This window comes from Salvelinus namaycush, chromosome 32 (genome assembly GCF_016432855.1).
Source record: "Salvelinus namaycush isolate Seneca chromosome 32, SaNama_1.0, whole genome shotgun sequence".
In the NCBI taxonomy this organism is placed as follows: domain Eukaryota; kingdom Metazoa; phylum Chordata; class Actinopteri; order Salmoniformes; family Salmonidae; genus Salvelinus; species Salvelinus namaycush.
This window is the reverse complement of record NC_052338.1, coordinates 22,749,837-22,768,530: the sequence shown is the minus strand read 5'-3', so window position 1 is coordinate 22,768,530 and position 18,694 is coordinate 22,749,837. Positions and strand designations below refer to the sequence as shown.

At 47.8% G+C, this 18,694-nt stretch overlaps 1 protein-coding gene across 1 annotated transcript in view; it reads right to left on the bottom strand.

Moving 5' to 3' along the window:
* The window catches only part of LOC120027058 (CUB and sushi domain-containing protein 3-like), a 704,521-nt gene that overhangs the window by 2,932 nt on the left and 682,895 nt on the right, over positions 1 to 18,694 (bottom strand). The window contains exons 63-69 of the mRNA XM_038971903.1: positions 18,033 to 18,144; positions 8,521 to 8,700; positions 7,362 to 7,427; positions 5,990 to 6,148; positions 923 to 1,035; positions 496 to 583; positions 206 to 341 (exon numbers count right to left, since the gene is read on the bottom strand). Of these exons, the coding sequence (XP_038827831.1) occupies positions 206 to 341; positions 496 to 583; positions 923 to 1,035; positions 5,990 to 6,148; positions 7,362 to 7,427; positions 8,521 to 8,700; positions 18,033 to 18,144 (854 nt within the window). The remainder of the gene's footprint in view (positions 1 to 205; positions 342 to 495; positions 584 to 922; positions 1,036 to 5,989; positions 6,149 to 7,361; positions 7,428 to 8,520; positions 8,701 to 18,032; positions 18,145 to 18,694) is intronic.

Genomic DNA, 18,694 nt, shown 5'->3' with positions numbered 1-18,694 from the left:
TAAGGAAAAATCAAGTCAAGTGGAAATTAAAATCTTCAGAAGCCTTTTTAAACCTCAAATACACTACAAGTTTAAAATGTCCTGCATTGCAGGAAAGTTATCCTGCAACAGGGTGATCAACTTAAGATCATACATCTGTATGTGGCCTTTACTGTGAATTCAGCTCACAGTATAAAAATAGCTGGTGGTGGGTAGGTACACTTACCTCTGTTTGTAAAGATAAAACCCGAAGCCTGCAAATATCAGGGCGAAAAAAGGCACAAGGATTGCTATGGCCACAGAGCTACTGTTTGTACCATGAGGTGGGTTGGATGAGTTATTACTCTCTGACATGTTCAAACCTGTGTGGGAGAGGAGACATAGGAACAACATTAATATTCTCACACTCACTTTTTGGCCTATATCAACTATCCATTACATACATGTTTATTTCTATATACTGAAAGGCCACAATATTGTTGACATTGAGAAAGCTGATATAAAAAACATGTTTACCTAGCCTCTGCAGTCCAAACTGGCCGTAGTCTCTACCCTGTATGAAGCCCTGAAAGACGTATGTGGCACCGTCAGGTTCTGCAGACACCTAGGGAGACAGATATGGCCAGTCAGTAAGTTAGTCATTCAGTCAGTGAGTGTGTCGGTCAGTCAGTGAGTCACTTATTTCTTTGAATGACACTTTTCACTATGGGGTTACGTTTTAAAGGAAAAATCTACATTTTCAGGACAGCATTTGAGGCCATTTTGTAATAAACATGAAGTAAAAATGTCCAACAAATGTCCATTGATATGTCTAACAAATGTCAATTTCAACATTTTACACCACATCAGATTGTTATTAAGATATGTAAGTCTGCTAAATGACTAACATGTAAATGTTTCAATTCCACAAATCCTTCCTGTTAGTAAATAACGGTAAACTTACAAAACCGTCCATGGACCACGTCTCCTCCTTGACCTTGCCCAGCGTGGTGTGAGTCGACGTTTTCACATGGTACATCAGCAGCATCAACCGTGCTTCTTGGCTCTTATAGACACCTGCAGCACAACAGAACACAGGGGGACAAGAGGGTCAATGTGAGGCCAGGGTACAACACTGATATAACTGTTGGTACTCAGGGGAGACGATCACAGACAATGACCCCATGATGATGGTCTCCCTCGCTTATCTCACTGTCTGTCTATCTGTCTCTCTGGCTGGAAAATGAAAGCAGGTGATATGAACACTCATTGAGCCATATTCTTCAACCATGGAGCAATTTCCAGCAGTAGAACACTCATCAACTGTACTTCCTATTTTTAACTGCCTCCTGCAATTGAAGGCAAAGAAAGGGAGCACCATATTAAGGCCTATCAGAGGTCCCGGCCCTTCTCTACCTCTGCAGCTCTGAACTGACTGATGTACACAGTTGTAGTAATAAGACACATTCAATTAACACACCCAAACCATTTCCTGGCCTCTCTAAATGTAAAATAAGCTGTTATTAAAAACACAAAATGGCCACCTCCATCGCCTCAGTGTTATGATTACATTGTGATCCCTATATCTCCCAGACACGGTAATTTCTTCTCAATGAGTATGTGAATGAATAGTTCTTCATTCACCTGTCTAAGTCATAATTGGCGACGGCTGGGCAATTCCCAGTCCAATTTAAATGGAGAAGATTAATTAGATGATGTAAATGACATGTCAGCTGGGGCTAAAGGCATTCGTGGAGAAACGAGGGGGGTAAGAGCGAGGGGAAGGAGCAAGGGGGGAAGGGGAAAAGGGGCCTCGACACTCCGGATAATTATGGTAAATCCGTCAAAGATTTGTCAGATCGGATTAAAATTTCATTTAAGCGAAATGGGGGAGGGGTTTTACACATCTGTTAGGCTATATAAATGAAGTACATTAAGGGACAGAATCATTTGCATTTTAGGGACGTCTATGTGAAAACGAATATATAAAATAAATGAGTCATCAGGATCATCAGCCAGGTTGTTCAAGATTGACATCGAAATTGGAAGTCTATCCATGTCCTGAACACATCGGGAAATGCCTTCAAAACCAGCCACTAGGGGTAACAGTGAGCCCTATTACTACCAAGTAGCCTTGGGTTTTGCTAAGGCGTTGTGGACGGGGGTGGTGGATGGGGGTAATCAAATCAAACTTTATTTGTCACATGCGCCAAATACAAGTGTAGATTTTACCGTGAAATGCTTAATTACAAGCCCTTAACAAACAGTGCAGTTAAAGAAGAGTTATGAACATATTTATCAAGTAGACTAAAATAAAAAGTTATAATAAAAAGTAACACAATAAGAATAACGATGCTATACACAGGGGCACCGGAACCGAGTCAGTGTGCGGGGGTACAGGTTAGTTGAGGTAATTTGTACACGTATGTGGGGATGAAGTGACTATGCATAGATGATAAACAGCGAGTAGCAGCAGTGTACAAAAGGGAGGGGGGGGGGGTCAATGTAAATTGTCCGGTGGTGATTATATTAATTGTTCAGCAGTCTTATGACTTGGGGGTAGAAGCTCTTGAGGAGCCTTTTGGTCCTAGACTTGGCGCTCCAGTACCGCTTGCCGTGCGATGGCAGAGAAAACAGTCTATACTGAAGTCGTTGACAATTTTATGGGCTTTCCTCTGACACCACCTATTGTATAGGTCCTGGATGGCAGGAAGCTTGGCCCCAGTGATGTACTGGGCTGTTCGCACTACCCTCTGTAGCACCTTACAGTCAGATGCCGAGCAGTTGCCATACCAGGCGGTGATGCAACTGGTCAAGATGCTCTCGATAGTGCAGCTGTAGAACCTTTTGAGGAGCTGGGGACCCATGCCAAATCTTTTCAGTCTCCTGAGGGGGAAAAGGTTTTGTCATGCGCTCTTCCCGACTGTCTTAGTATGTTTGGACCATGATAGTTCGTTGGTGAAGTGGACGCCAAGGAACTTGAAACTCTCGACCCGCTCCACTACAGCCCCATCGATGTTAATGGGGGCCTGTTTGGCCCGTCTTTTCGATCAGCTCCTTTGTCTTGCTCACATTGAGGGAGAGGTTGTTGTCCTGGCACCACACTGCTGACGTCCTCCCTATAGGCTGTCTCATCGTTGTCAGTGATCAGGCTTACCACTGTTGTGTCGTCAGCAAACTTAATGATGGTGTTGGAGTCGTGTTTGGCCATGCAGTCGTGGGTGAACAGAGAATACAGGAGGGGACTAAGCCCCAGTGTTAAGGATCAGCGTGGCAGATGTGTTGTTGCCTACTCTTACCACCTGGGGGCGGCCCATCAGGAAGTCCAGGATCCAGTTGGAGAGGGAGGTGTTTAGTCCCAGAGTCCTTAGCTTAGTGATGAGCTTCTTGGGCGCTATGGTGTTGAACGCTGAGCTGTAGTCAATGAGCAGCATTCTCACATAGGTGTTCCTTTTGTCCAGGTGAGAAAGGGCGGTGTGGAGTGCGATTTAGATTGCCTCATCTGTGGATCTGTTGGGGCAGTATGCGAATTGGAGTAGGTCTAGGGTGTCCGGGAGGATGCTGTTAATGTGAGCCATGACCAGCCTTTCAAAGCACTTCATGGCTACCGACGTGAGTGCCACGGGGTGGTAATCATTTAGGTAGGTTACCTTCGATTGCTTGGGAACAGGGACTATGATGGTCTGCTTGAAACATGTAGATATTACAGACTCGGTCAGGGAGAGGTTGAAAATGTCAGTGAAGACACTTGACAGTTGGTTCACACATGCTTTGACTACATGTCCTGCTAATCCGTCTGGCCCAGTGGCTTTGTGAATGTTGACCTGTTTCAAGGTTTTGTTCATATCGGCTACCAAGAGCGTTATCACACAGTCATCCAGAACAGCTGGTGCTCTTCATGCCTCAGTGTTGCTTGCATCGAAGCGAGCATAAAAGGCATTTAGCTTCTGGTAGGCTCGCGTCACTGGGCAGCTTGCGTCTGGGTTTACCTTTGTAGTCCGTAATAGTTTATCAAGCCCTGCCACATCCGACGAGCGTCCGAGTCGGTGTAGTAGGATTCAATCTTAATCCCGTATTGATGCTTTGCTTGTTTGATGGTTCGTCTGAGGGCATAGCGGGATTTCTTCTAAGCATCCGGATTAGTCTCCTGCTCCTTGAAAGCGGCAGCTCTAGCCTTTAGCTCGATGCGGATGTTGCCTGTAATCCATGGCTTCTGGTTGGGATATGTATGTACAGTCACTGTGGGGACAACGTCGTCGATGCACTTATTGATGAAGCCGATGACTGAGGTGATATAGTCCTCAATGCCATTGGATGTATCCCAGAACATATTCCAGTCTGTGCTAGCAAAACAGTCCTGTAGTGTAGCATCCACATCATTTGACCACCTCCCTATTGAGCGAGTCACTGGTACTTCCTGCTTTAGTTTTTGCTTGTAAGCAGGAATCAGGAGGATAGCATTATGGTCAGATTTGACAAATGGAGGGCGGGGGAGAGTTTTGTATGCATCTCTGTGTGTGGAGTAAAGGTGGTCTAGGATTTTTTTCTTCTCTGGTTGCACATGTGACATGCTGGTAAAAATTTGGTAAAACTGATTTAAGTTTGCCTGCATTAAAGCCCCCGGCTACTAGGAGCGCCGCTTCTGGGTGAGCATTTTCTTCTTTGCTTATGGCCTTTAGAGTTGGTTGAGAGCGGTCTTAGTGCCAGCTTCGTTCTGTGGTGGTAAATAGACGGCTACGAATAATATATTTGAGAACTCTCTTGGTAGATAGTGTGGCTACAGCTTATCATAAGGTACTCTACCTCAGGCGAGCAATACCTCGAGACTTCTTTAATATTAGACATTGCGCACCAGCTGTTATTGACAAATAGACACACACCCCCATCCCTCGTCTTACCAGAGATAGCGTCTCTGTTCTGCCGGTGCATGGAAAATCCTGCTAGCTCTATATTGTCCATATCGTCGTTCAGCCACGTCTCGGCGAAACATAAGATGGTACAGTTTTTGATATCCCGTTGGTAGGACAATCTTAATCGTAGGTCATCAATTTTATTTTCCAATGATTGCACGTTAGCAAGAAGAACGGATGGCAGTGGGAGTTTACTCGCTCACCTACGGATTCTCAGAAGGCTGCCCGATCTGCGGCCCCTTTTCCTGCGTCTTTTCTTTACACAAAAGGCTTGGATCTGGGCCTGTTCCAGTGAAAGCAGGATATTCTTCTCGTCGGACTCATTAAAGGAAAAAGTTTATTCTGGTCCGTGGTGAGTAATCGATGTTCTGATGTCCAGAAGTTATTTTCGGTCATAAGAGATGGTAGCAGCAACATTATGTACACAATACATTAAGTTAGTCCCATGACCCCGGATGATTGATCCCAGTTGTGGAGACTGGTTTTACATTTTTTGTTTTAACCCTATCCCAAACCTTAACCCTTACCTTAACCATTTGGAATGACTGCCTAAACTTCATGTTTTAACCTTATCCAAAACCTTAACCCTTAACTTCTAAATTTGACATTTGGATAAATTGAACCATACAGAGCAGCAGGAGCAACAGTAACACTTCAAAATGTGATGTTTGGAGAATGTGAATGAATGTCTAATGTCTAATTCAAAACGCATCACCTCAAAACACCTTCTCAGATCAGACAGACCATGATTTCCCATTTGAATGTTCGCAAATGTCCTCCACACAGGCAAATAAACTACTTAATTGAATTTCCCACTAAGTAGATACAGTCCTAAATGGATACCATCTGACATTAAGGCCCTACCACTCAAACGAAGTCAGCTATGTTTAGTAACACTCAAGTCTAGTCATATGCATACTGGGGGAGAGAAACTCTGCATCTGAAACGCCAGCTCCATTCTACTCCAGTGGTACATGATGACATTTTTTACAACACTCTGATAGGTGTTGCTGGGGTAATACATAACTGAGTGTGTGTGCATGTGTGTTCAAGGAGTGGCTAGAGACCTTCCCTAGCGTCAACCTCTCTGTGTAATATGGAGTGAAATGGGGACGGCGTACCTGAAAGCAGCAGTTCCATGTTGCTATTGGTCAAGGTGACGTTAACCCTTCCCGTGGTGGAATTAAAGCTCGTGATACTCAGAGTCATTGGTTGTTTTCTTCCCTTGTAGTTGTATGAACCCTTCCAGATATAGTTAGGAGCAAAGACGTCATCAGGAACTGAAACAGGGCAAAGAAAATATTGATTATTAGAGGACCTTGGTTGTGCCTGAGGTTGGTTGAGCGGTTAAACCCACTGCCCTCTGCACACCCTGCCTGCATGGGATCGAATCCCGGCCCCAGCGGTCTTCACACTGTCTTCCCTTTATCAATCTCCCTGTTCATTTGTATCCATCGTTTCAATAAAACTTTTAAAAGTTTGGGGAAAGAGAGAAAAAGAGGACCTTGGTTGAGTAAAAAAAATATCTTGAAATATACTACGACCTTACATTCCACCAGATAATAAACTACACTTTGGAGGTAAATTAAAATAAGTGAACTATTCCTTTAAATGCATACTGACCAGATATTGAGTGTCTGGCCGAATGGCCGCATCACACATCTCAAACCCCTAAACTAATGCAATGTTGAGGCCAACACTTATTAATACAGATCCATATACAGTGTGTGTCCTTGCACAGGGGTTGTTAAGTTACTGCTACACATGCATCCTCAGTATAACCTTCTATAAGTCTGTTTGATTCATGATTGATCAAATAAACAGTACTACTAGTGTTCACAGACAGGGCCCCTGAGCTTTCACCCTCAGAGTATATCAAACTTGTAAATGACCTCCAAGCTTTTCAAAAACTTACTCCCTCTCCAAGTTTATAAATGTTAAACTTGTTATGAAGGCAGTGGAAACTTTGGCATGGTTGAGCTGCTATCTCACGGCATCACGACAGATGACTCCATAGAAGAGAGATAGAGAGAGAGAGACATAGAGAGACAGAGAGAGACAGAGAGAGAGAGACTGCCAGGCCGTGCTGCCTGGACATTTTATCGTCAAACTCACTTTCTCCATTCTTCATTAACTTCTCGTCCCTCAAGAGGGGCACTCAAGAATGCATTAAGGATACCAGTCCTTCTGAGGTGCTATTAGCGAAGCCGTGGAGCCAAATGAAGTTGTTCATATTCATTCTGTTGTGATTACGGATCTGACCCGCTGCTAACTGCCGCATGTATACTTTAGACAAGTACAGTCAGAGTAGTCTTTTGTTATGGAATCAGAACACTGCTCTGATGACGCTACTCTAATGGTGTGTGTGTGTGTGTGTGTGTGTGTGTGTGTGTGTGTGTGTGTGTGTGTGTGTGTGTGTGTGTGTGTGTGTGTGTGGGCTACTGTAATGATGTGCGTGTGTGTGTCGTGATAGCATTTCAATCAGGCACTCACCATTCAGCTTGGGACTGGGTGTCCCTGCCACTGGCTTGATGGGCTTCTCTGAGAGTTTGGACCCGGCTAAGGTGATGGGAGACAAAAACAGCATTAGTAGTACTACTACTTTTTTCACCTCAACTTCCCCATGTGGGACTTCTAATCATGTATTAATGTGCTTCAGCACCACACATCAAGAGATAATGCAACTAACTCATTGATGGCGAATCCTCAATTCTATTGCGTGGTAATAGCATAGCCATATATTTAGAATTTGTAAATGTATGGCTCTGGATAATATTCCTAAATAAAACACATACGGTGTGTTCTGTGATGTAAAAGTCAAGCATGGAATCTTCTGCTAGTTATAGTAAATCAAATCAAATCATAGTTTATTTGTCATATGCACGTGATACAGCGATGTGCACACAGTACAATGACATGCTTACTTGCAAGCTCTTCTCTTATGACAATTGCTAATAAAAGGTATAGAAAGGTGTACAAAGTAAGAAACACAGAAATAAGCACGCATGTGGTAATGCAGTAGAATGTGTTAAGTGGCAGAGGCCCTCTACAGTTGACAGTGAAGGTAAGTCACAGTGGTGGGGACAGGACTACTGCACAGGTCCAAACGACCAGTCCACCAAGGACAAGAAACAGATTCTGCGTCTCCAATGGCACCCTAGTCCTTATTAGTGCACTACTTTTGGTCAAATTCAGTGTGCTAGATAGGGACTAGGGTGCCGTTGGAGACGCAGACAGAAGCCTGATCCTGTTTGTTCCAGTGGCATGATAGAAGCTAGAATAACACAAGATGCCGCATGCTGCAGTGGTAGCAGAACAGCCTGGCACAGTGGGAACTTCTCCCACCGCATTCCATGTCTCTCCCATCTGTTTGTGCTTGTAATTACTCTGGGGCCTGAGGTGCACAGCTGCACAACGCAGCAGTGGCGAGGACTGTGTCTGCACGTATGTGAAGTGTGCTCCGTACTATTGCAGCTGCAGTCATGACCTGCGGCACAAGAGAGCCTCTGTCCCATATCAGCATATGCCATGCTACACACACAAGCACGCAAACAAATGGCTACGGTTAGCATTGGGAGAAAGTTAGGGGGAACTTCACCCTGGAGCCACACAGACACACACAAACAAACACACTGGCCATGTCGGCCTGTACCTCGACAAATGGGCATCTTCCCGGTCCAGGTACCGTCGGACTTGCAGATGCGGTGTTCTGAGCCCCCGGACAGGAAGAAGCCGGTCTGGCAGGAGTAGAGGAGGGTGTAGCCAAACCCTGGCAGATCCATCCCCATCACCTCCACATGGGCCGGGCTCTCTGGCTGCTTACACGAGTGGGCTGAGAGGGGGGAAAGACAGGGGGGAGAGAGGGAGAAGGAGAGGGGGGAGAAGAAAGAGATTGGGAAAGGTGGGAAAAGAGAGAGAGAGAGAGAGAGAGAGAGAGAGAGAGAGAGAGAGAGAGAGAGAGAGAGAGAGAGAGAGAGAGAGAGTAGAGAGAGAGAGAGAGAGAGAGAGAGAGAGAGAGAGAGAGAGAGAGAGAGAGTAGAGAGAGAGAGAGAGAGAGAGAGAGAGAGAGAGAGAGAGAGAGAGAAAAAGAGGGGGGGCAGAGACAAGAGAGAGAAAGAGAGAAAAAAGGAGGAACAAAGAGAATGAGAGAGAGAGGTAGAGAAAGGGTAGAGAGAAAGAGTGAGAGAGACAGAGAGAGAAATGGCATATAAAGAGAGAGAGAGAGAGAGAGAGAGAGTGAGAGATGGGGCAGAGAGACAAAGGAGACAGAGAAAGAGAGAAAATGGAGGAACAAGGAGAGAATGAGAGAGAGAGGTAGAGAGAGAGAGAGGGGGAGGGTTAGAGAGACAAAGGAGAGAGAGAAAGAGAAAAAAGGAGGATCAAAGAGAATGAGAGAGAGAGGTAGAGAAATGGGACAGAGTGAGAGAGCGAGAGAGAGAGAGAGAGAGGGCAGAGAGAGAGAGGAAGAAAATATTAAAGAGACATACTGCTATGGCTCTTCTCACCATCTGCCCTTTATGGGGTCACCATCAAAGCTCTGTTGAAATCTTTTGTTTCCTTTTATATTGTTTTGTAGAGTCACTGGCTGGTATCTGTCTTTCTTTCATGACTGTACTTTGTGTATGCTGCACCTGCAGAAGCACGTACACTACTTCTGAACTGATTCACTGGCTTCTTAGAACCCCCCCCCCCCCCCCCCCCCCAAACACAATGCATTATGCACTATAAAGACATCTGCTATGGCTGCACTGTGTGTGAATACGACTGGTTACTTTCTCAGGGATGGATGGTTGCATTCTACACAGTCTACAGAGATGGTCCGGAGTTGAGTTGAGCAACTCATAGAGGGTGAGACAGACACTGATGTGTTGTGGCAGACTGCACAGAGACAGAAAGAAGTGTGTGTGTACCTGTCAATGCCCCCCCAACCCATGAAAGATCAAACAGTAGGAGATGCTCAGTCATTCAGATAAGCCAGTGGACCACTATCATCCATCTTTGATCAAAAGGGACTGGGATTAGGTCTGTGGAGGGAGCAATGCTCCAACTAACCCACCAATGCTCTTTTATCTTTGGGTCTTTTTTGTTTGTGTGTGTGTGTGTGTGTGTGTGTGTGTGTGTGTGTGTGTGTGTGTGTGTGTGTGTGTGTCTGTGTGTGTGTGCATGTGTGGCCAACACCGGAGGGGGTGGGTGAGTGAATCTTGTGGCAGATGAAAGATTGTTAGAGGTTATGGTGACTTATTTTGTGTTTGTTTTCTGAAATTCCAATATCAAAAAGACTATGAACATTAACTTTATATTACATTACACAGTATGAGTAATACTACAAATAGTGTACTATATCAATGTCATCTGTGTGACACTGGGTGTTGCCATTTCTTCACACATGATATTGAAACAGAAAATCAAACACTTGGCAGAATATAGGCTAATTACAAAAATAGTTAAATGTAGTTATGAGTGGAGATACTTGGAGTGAATGAACTGCAATCTGTCGGCTTAGATTGGGAGCCATCTGTCAGTGCTCTCTAAGTCAGCCTCGTAACAAACTGGTTTAATGGAGTTCGCTTTGACTCTATCTTCCCATGGCTGGGCAGACAGACGTGCAGTGGAGAGAGAGAGAGAGAGAGAGAGAGAGAGAGAGAGAGAGAGAAAGAAAGAGAAAGAGAGAGAGAGAAAGTGCAGCCACCTCCACCCACACATTTCTTTTTCCATTTGGCTGGAAATTATAGTCGTATTCATAACATTTTCTCATGCTATGCATTCATATCTACATTGCAGTAGGCTATACTTCCTTAAAGTATATAAACCATATTTTCACACCATTTCCGCATACTACTACCACTGCTCCTCAGTGCTGTAAATTACTACAACTACTACTACTCCAACTTCAACTGCTACTACTCCAACTGCTACTACTCCAACTGCCACTGCTACTACTACTACTATTGCCGCTGCCACTACTATTACTATTGCCGCTGCTACTACTACTACTACTATTACTATTGCCGCTGCTACTACTACTACTACTACTACTATTGCCGCTGCTACTACTACTACTACTATTACTATTGCCGCTGCTACTACTACTACTACTACTATTGCCGCTGCTACTACTACTACTACTACTACTACTATTGCCGCTGCTACTACTACTACTACTATTGCCACTTCTACTACTACTACTCCAACTGCAACTTCTACTACCGCAGCTGCTACTGCTACTACTACTACTGCTACTACTGCTACTGCTGCAACTACTACTACTGCTACTACTACTACTACTACTGCAACTGCTACTGCTGCTGCTACTACTACTGCTACTACTACCACTACTACTGCTACAATTACTACTGCAACTATTATTGCAACTGCTACTACTACCACTGCTACTACTGCTACTACAACTGCTACTACTACTGCTACTACTACTACTGCTGCTACTACTACTGCTGCTACTACTGCAACTGCTACTGCTACTACAACTGCTACTGCTACTCCTACTGCTGCTACTGCTACTACAACTGCTACTACTGCTACTACTACTACTACTACTGCTGCTACTACTACTACTGCTACTGCAACTGCAACTGCTACTGCTACTGCTACTGCTGCTACTACTACTACTGCTACTACTATTACTACTACTACTACTACTACTGCTACTGCTACTATTACTGCTGCTACTACTACTACTACTACTCCAACTGCAACTGCTACTACTACTACAACTGCAACTGCAACTGCTACTACTACTACTGCTATTACCACTGCTACTACTACTGCTGCTACTGCTCCTGCTACTTCAACTACTGCTACTACTCTTGCTACTGCTACTGCTACTTCTGCTGCTACTACACCTACTATGACTGCTATTACTACTACTACTACTACTATTGCCGCAGCTACTACTACTACTACTGCCGCTGCTACTACTACCGCTGCTACTACTACTACTATTGCCACTGCTACTACAACTACTACTACTCCAACTGCACCTTCTACTACTGCAACTGCTACTCTGCTACTACCACTGCTACTACTGCTACTACTACTATTACTACTACTACTACTACTACTACTACTACTGCTGCTACTACTACTTCAACTACTGCTGCTACTACTATTACTACTACTAATACTAGTAGTACTGCTACTACTACTACTACAACTGCTACTACTACTACTGCTATTACCACTGCTACTACTAGTGCTGCTACTACTACTACTGCTATTGCCACTGCTACTACTAGTGCTGCTACAGCTCCTGCTACTTCAACTACTGCTGCCACTGCTTCTACTACTATTGCTACTGCTACTGCTACTGCTGCTACTACTACTACTGCTACTACTACTGCTGCTATGACTACGACTACTACTTCTGCTGCTACTACCACTACCGCTTCTACTTCTACTACTATTGCCACTACTACTACTACTACTACTACTACTACTACTACTACTACTATTGCCCCTGCTACTACTACTACTACTACTACTCCAACTGCAACTGCTGCTGCTACTACATCTACTCCTGCTGCTGCTACTACTACTACTACTACTAGGTCTACTACTACTGCGACTACTACTACTAGGTCTACTACTACTGCTACTACTACTACTACTGCTACTACTAATACTACTGCTACTAGTACTACTACTGCTACTAGTACTACTACTGCTACTACTACTGTGACTGCTATTACTACCACTACTACTTCTTCTGCTGCTACTGCTACTATTATGTGCTATATTCTTGACAGTCAGTGATGCTGTCGTTTGAAGCTGTGACTGTGTGAGAAACATAACAACAACACACACAGTGACTTGGTTGGTAAAGTCACCCCTGTTCTGCCAACTGGCTTGACATACTCCCAGCCTACCTTGCTCTGTGAATCTTTAACAGTGTCAGTCTACTGGTCAGAGACCGACAACATGGAGGGAGGTGGAGGGGTGAGTGCTTGGCCATGGTGTGCCGCAAGAGTAAAGTGTGTGTGTGTACTGTATGTGTGTGTGTGGTGATGGGTGGAGAGAGGGAGACCGGCTGTATGGGGAGATAAGACTAGGGCCTGCCTTCCTCTCCTCCCTGGGATAGGTGACACAAAGAGAGAGAGAGAGAGAGAGAGACCAAAACTGAAAGAGAAAGAGAGAGAGAGACCGAGGGAAAGACCGAAACTGAGAGACCGAGAGAGAGACCGAAACAGAGAGAAAGAGAGAGACCGAAACTGAGAGAAAGAGAGAGACCGATACAGAGAGAGACTGAGTGAGAGAAAGGACACCACCACCACCACCATCCCCTCTTTACCCGCCATCTCACCCCACCTGACCCAGCCTCACCCTATCCCCATGGAGGTAGCTGAGTGGGTAAGACTACCCTGAGGGGGACTGACTGACAATCTGCATGAAATAGGATCAGTGTGTGGATGGCAGTGTCCCAAATGGCACCCTATTCCCTATATAGTGCACTACTTTTGGTTATAGGGTCACACACTGCCAAGCTTCATAGTCATATTTAATAACTGCCGCTTTGAAAATGAATTAACATTATTTGAAACATAGAGGGTTATTTTCTTCTCTCAGTCACAGCAGGTGAGCTGGGACGCTGGAACCCTGGGACATAGGGATTTTTAAGCCTTGAGACAATTGAGACATGGATTGTGTATGTGTGCCATTCAGAGGGTGAATGGGCAAGACAAAATATTTAAGTGCCTTTGAACAGGGTATGGTAGAACCAGTGCCAGGCGCACCGGTTTGTGTGAAGAACTGCAACGCTGCTGGGTTTTTCACACTCAACAGTTTCCCGCATGTATCAAGAATGGTCCACCACTCAAAGGACATCCAGCCAACTTGACACAACTGTGGGAAGCATTAGAGTCAACATCCAGCATCCCTGTGGAATGCTTTCGACACCTTGAAGAGTCCATTTCCCGACGAATAGAGACTGCAACTCAATATTAGGAAGGTGTTCCACAGGGATGCTGTGACACAGAGAGAAGAAAATTACCCTCTATATTTCAAATCCTGTGAATTAATTTTAAAGTGGCAGTTATTAAATATGACTATGAAGCTTAGCAGATTGTGCCACTGTCATTTAAACAGTAATGAAGCCTTTGGATCGTTATAGCAGGCGCTAACGTTGCTAGTTGGAGATAGTTCTGCCATGATCCTTTTGAGAGCCTTGTTACCTAGGAAACAGCCAACTGCTAATATTCAAGCAAAACTCTTTCAAAACATCTGCATTTAATCGCCTGCAAGACTCCTATGTCTGACATACGATATAAGCCACGCTCACTGGACCTCAATACAGCAGAACCATGACAAACTAGTGTGGTTAGAACCACTTCACATGTATTTCTCACTCTCTGTCTACAGAGGGACAGTAGGGGGTGTGACCGGGTGTCATAGAGGGACAGTAGGGGGTGTGACCGGACGTCATAGAGGGACAGTAGGGGGTGTGACCGGGCGTCATAGAGGGACAGTAGGGGGTGTGACCGGGCGTCATAGAGGGACAGTAGGGGGTGTGAACGGACGTCATAGAGGGACAGTAGGGGGTGTGACCGGGTGTCATAGAGGGACAGTAGGGGGTGTGACCGGGTGTCATAGAGGGACAGTAGGGGGTGTGAACGGACGTCATAGAGGGACAGTAGGGGGTGTGACCGGGTGTCATAGAGGGACAGTAGGGGGTGTGACCGGGTGTCATAGAGGGACAGTAGGGGGTGTGACCGGACGTCATAGAGGGACAGTAGGGGGTGTGACCGGGTGTCATAGAGGGACAGTAGGGGGTGTGACCGGGTGTCATAGAGGGACAGTAGGGGGTGTGACCGGACGTCATAGAGGGACAGTAGGGGGTGTGAACGGACGTCATAGAGGGACAGTAGGGGGTGTGACCGGGTGTCATAGAGGGACAGTAGGGGGTGTGAACGGACGTCATAGAGGGACAGTAGGGGGTGTGACCGGGTGTCATAGAGGGACAGTAGGGGGTGTGAACGGACGTCATAGAGGGACAGTAGGGGGTGTGACCGGACGTCATAGAGGGACAGTAGGGGGTGTGACCGGACGTCATAGAGGGACAGTAGGGGGTGTGACCGGACGTCATAGAGGGACAGTAGGGGGTGTGACCGGACGTCATAGAGGGACAGTAGGGGGTGTGACCGGGTGTCATAGAGGGACAGTAGGGGGTGTGACCGGACGTCATAGAGGGACAGTAGGGGGTGTGACCGGGTGTCATAGAGGGACAGTAGGGGGTGTGACCGGGTGTCATAGAGGGACAGTAGGGGGTGTGACCGGACGTCATAGAGGGACAGTAGGGGGTGTGACCGGACGTCATAGAGGGACAGTAGGGGGTGTGACCGGGTGTCATAGAGGGACAGTAGGGGGTGTGACCGGACGTCATAGAGGGACAGTAGGGGGTGTGACCGGGTGTCATAGAGGGACAGTAGGGGGTGTGACCGGGTGTCATAGAGGGACAGTAGGGGGTGTGACCGGGTGTCATAGAGGGACAGTAGGGGGTGTGACCGGACGTCATAGAGGGACAGTAGGGGGTGTGACCGGACGTCATAGAGGGACAGTAGGGGGTGTGACCGGACGTCATAGAGGGACAGTAGGGGGTGTGACCGGACGTCATAGAGGGACAGTAGGGGGTGTGACCGGACGTCATAGAGGGACAGTAGGGGGTGTGACCGGGTGTCATAGAGGGACAGTAGGGGGTGTGACCGGACGTCATAGAGGGACAGTAGGGGGTGTGACCGGACGTCATAGAGGGACAGTAGGGGGTGTGACCGGACGTCATAGAGGGACAGTAGGGGGTGTGACCGGGTGTCATAGAGGGACAGTAGGGGGTGTGACCGGACGTCATAGAGGGACAGTAGGGGGTGTGACCGGGTGTCATAGAGGGACAGTAGGGGGTGTGACCGGGTGTCATAGAGGGACAGTAGGGGGTGTGACCGGACGTCATAGAGGGACAGTAGGGGGTGTGACCGGACGTCATAGAGGGACAGTAGGGGGTGTGACCGGGTGTCATAGAGGGACAGTAGGGGGTGTGACCGGACGTCATAGAGGGACAGTAGGGGGTGTGACCGGGCGTCATAGAGGGACAGTAGGGGGTGTGACCGGGTGTCATAGAGGGACAGTAGGGGGTGTGACCGGGTGTCATAGAGGGACAGTAGGGGGTGTGACCGGACGTCATAGAGGGACAGTAGGGGGTGTGACCGGACGTCATAGAGGGACAGTAGGGGGTGTGACCGGACGTCATAGAGGGACAGTAGGGGGTGTGACCGGACGTCATAGAGGGACAGTAGGGGGTGTGACCGGACGTCATAGAGGGACAGTAGGGGGTGTGACCGGGCGTCATAGAGGGACAGTAGGGGGTGTGACCGGACGTCATAGAGGGACAGTAGGGGGTGTGACCGGACGTCATAGAGGGACAGTAGGGGGTGTGACCGGACGTCATAGAGGGACAGTAGGGGGTGTGACCGGGTGTCATAGAGGGACAGTAGGGGGTGTGACCGGACGTCATAGAGGGACAGTAGGGGGTGTGACCGGACGTCATAGAGGGACAGTAGGGGGTGTGACCGGGTGTCATAGAGGGACAGTAGGGGGTGTGACCGGGTGTCATAGAGGGACAGTAGGGGGTGTGACCGGACGTCATAGAGGGACAGTAGGGGGTGTGACCGGACGTCATAGAGGGACAGTAGGGGGTGTGACCGGGTGTCATAGAGGGACAGTAGGGGGTGTGACCGGACGTCATAGAGGGACAGTAGGGGGTGTGACCGGGTGTCATAGAGGGACAGTAGGGGGTGTGACCGGGTGTCATAGAGGGACAGTAGGGGGTGTGACCGGGTGTCATAGAGGGACAGTAGGGGGTGTGACCGGACGTCATAGAGGGACAGTAGGGGGTGTGACCGGACGTCATAGAGGGACAGTAGGGGGTGTGACCGGACGTCATAGAGGGACAGTAGGGGGTGTGAACGGACGTCATAGAGGGACAGTAGGGGGTGTGACCGGACGTCATAGAGGGACAGTAGGGGGTGTGACCGGACGTCATAGAGGGACAGTAGGGGGTGTGACCGGGTGTCATAGAGGGACAGTAGGGGGTGTGAACGGACGTCATAGAGGGACAGTAGGGGGTGTGAACGGACGTCATAGAGGGACAGTAGGGGGTGTGACCGGACGTCATAGAGGGACAGTAGGGGGTGTGACCGGACGTCATAGAGGGACAGTAGGGGGTGTGACCGGACGTCATAGAGGGACAGTAGGGGGTGTGACCGGACGTCATAGAGGAACAGTAGGGGGTGTGAACGGACGTCATAGAGGGACAGTAGGGGGTGTGACCGGACGTCATAGAGGGACAGTAGGGGGTGTGAACGGACGTCATAGAGGGACAGTAGGGGGTGTGACCGGACGTCATAGAGGGACAGTAGGGGGTGTGAACGGACGTCATAGAGGGACAGTAGGGGGTGTGACCGGACGTCATAGAGGGACAGTAGGGGGTGTGACCGGACGTCATAGAGGGACAGTAGGGGGTGTGAACGGACGTCATAGAGGGACAGTAGGGGGTGTGACCGGACGTCATAGAGGGACAGTAGGGGGTGTGACCGGGCGTCATAGAGGGACAGTAGGGGGTGTGAACGGACGTCATAGAGGGACAGTAGGGGGTGTGACCGGGCGTCATAGAGGGACAGTAGGGGGTGTGACCGGACGTCATAGAGGGACAGTAGGGGATGTGACCGGACGTCATAGAGGGACAGTAGGGGATGTGACCGGACGTCATAGAGGGACAGTAGGGGGTGTGACCGGGTGTCATAGAGGGACAGTAGGGGGTGTGAACGGACGTCATAGAGGAACAGTAGGGGGTGTGAACGGACGTCATAGAGGGACAGTAGGGGGTGTGACCGGGCGTCATAGAGGGACAGTAGGGGGTGTGACCGGACGTCATAGAGGGACAGTAGGGGGTGTGACCGGACGTCATAGAGGGACAGTAGGGGGTGTGACCGGACGTCATAGAGGGACAGTAGGGGGTGTGACCGGCCGTCATAGAGGGACAGTAGGGGGTGTGACCGGACGTCATAGAGGGACAGTAGGGGGTGTGAACGGACGTCATAGAGGGACAGTAGGGGGTGTGAACGGACGTCATAGAGGAACAGTAGGTGCTGTAATGTGACTCACGGATGCACTCTGGCTGGGAGCCGCTCCAGGTAAGGTCAGCCTGACACAGCCGGGTGGTGGAGCCCTGGAGCAGGTGACCCGGCTGGCACTGGAACGCCACCATGCTGTCCACCTGTGTTAGAGTAGAAACACACAGGTGAGTGCACCTGCATTTACAATAGGGATAGAAGTATTGAAACACACAGGTGAGTGCACCCACATGTACAATAGGGACAGAAGTATAGAAACACACAGGTGAGTGCACCCACATGTACAATAGGGACAGAAGTATAGAAACACACAGGTGAGTGCACCCGCATGTACAATAGGGACAGAAGTATAGAAACACACAGGTGAGTGCACCCACATGTACAATAGGGACAGAAGTATAGAAACACACAGGTGAGTGCACCCGCATGTACAATAGGGACAGAAGTATAGAAACACACAGGTGAGTGCACCCACATGTACAATAGGGACAGAAGTATAGAAACACACAGGTGAGTGCACCCACATGTACAATAGGGACAGAAGTATAGAAACACACACACAACAGGTTAGGATCTACAGTATGTAATTATAGTACCAATGACATAAAGAGTAGTTTACACTCTTACATTCACACTAATCTCAGATGTTTATAATGATTCAAAAGAGACTTGGAATAGGAGTGCTTCCATTCA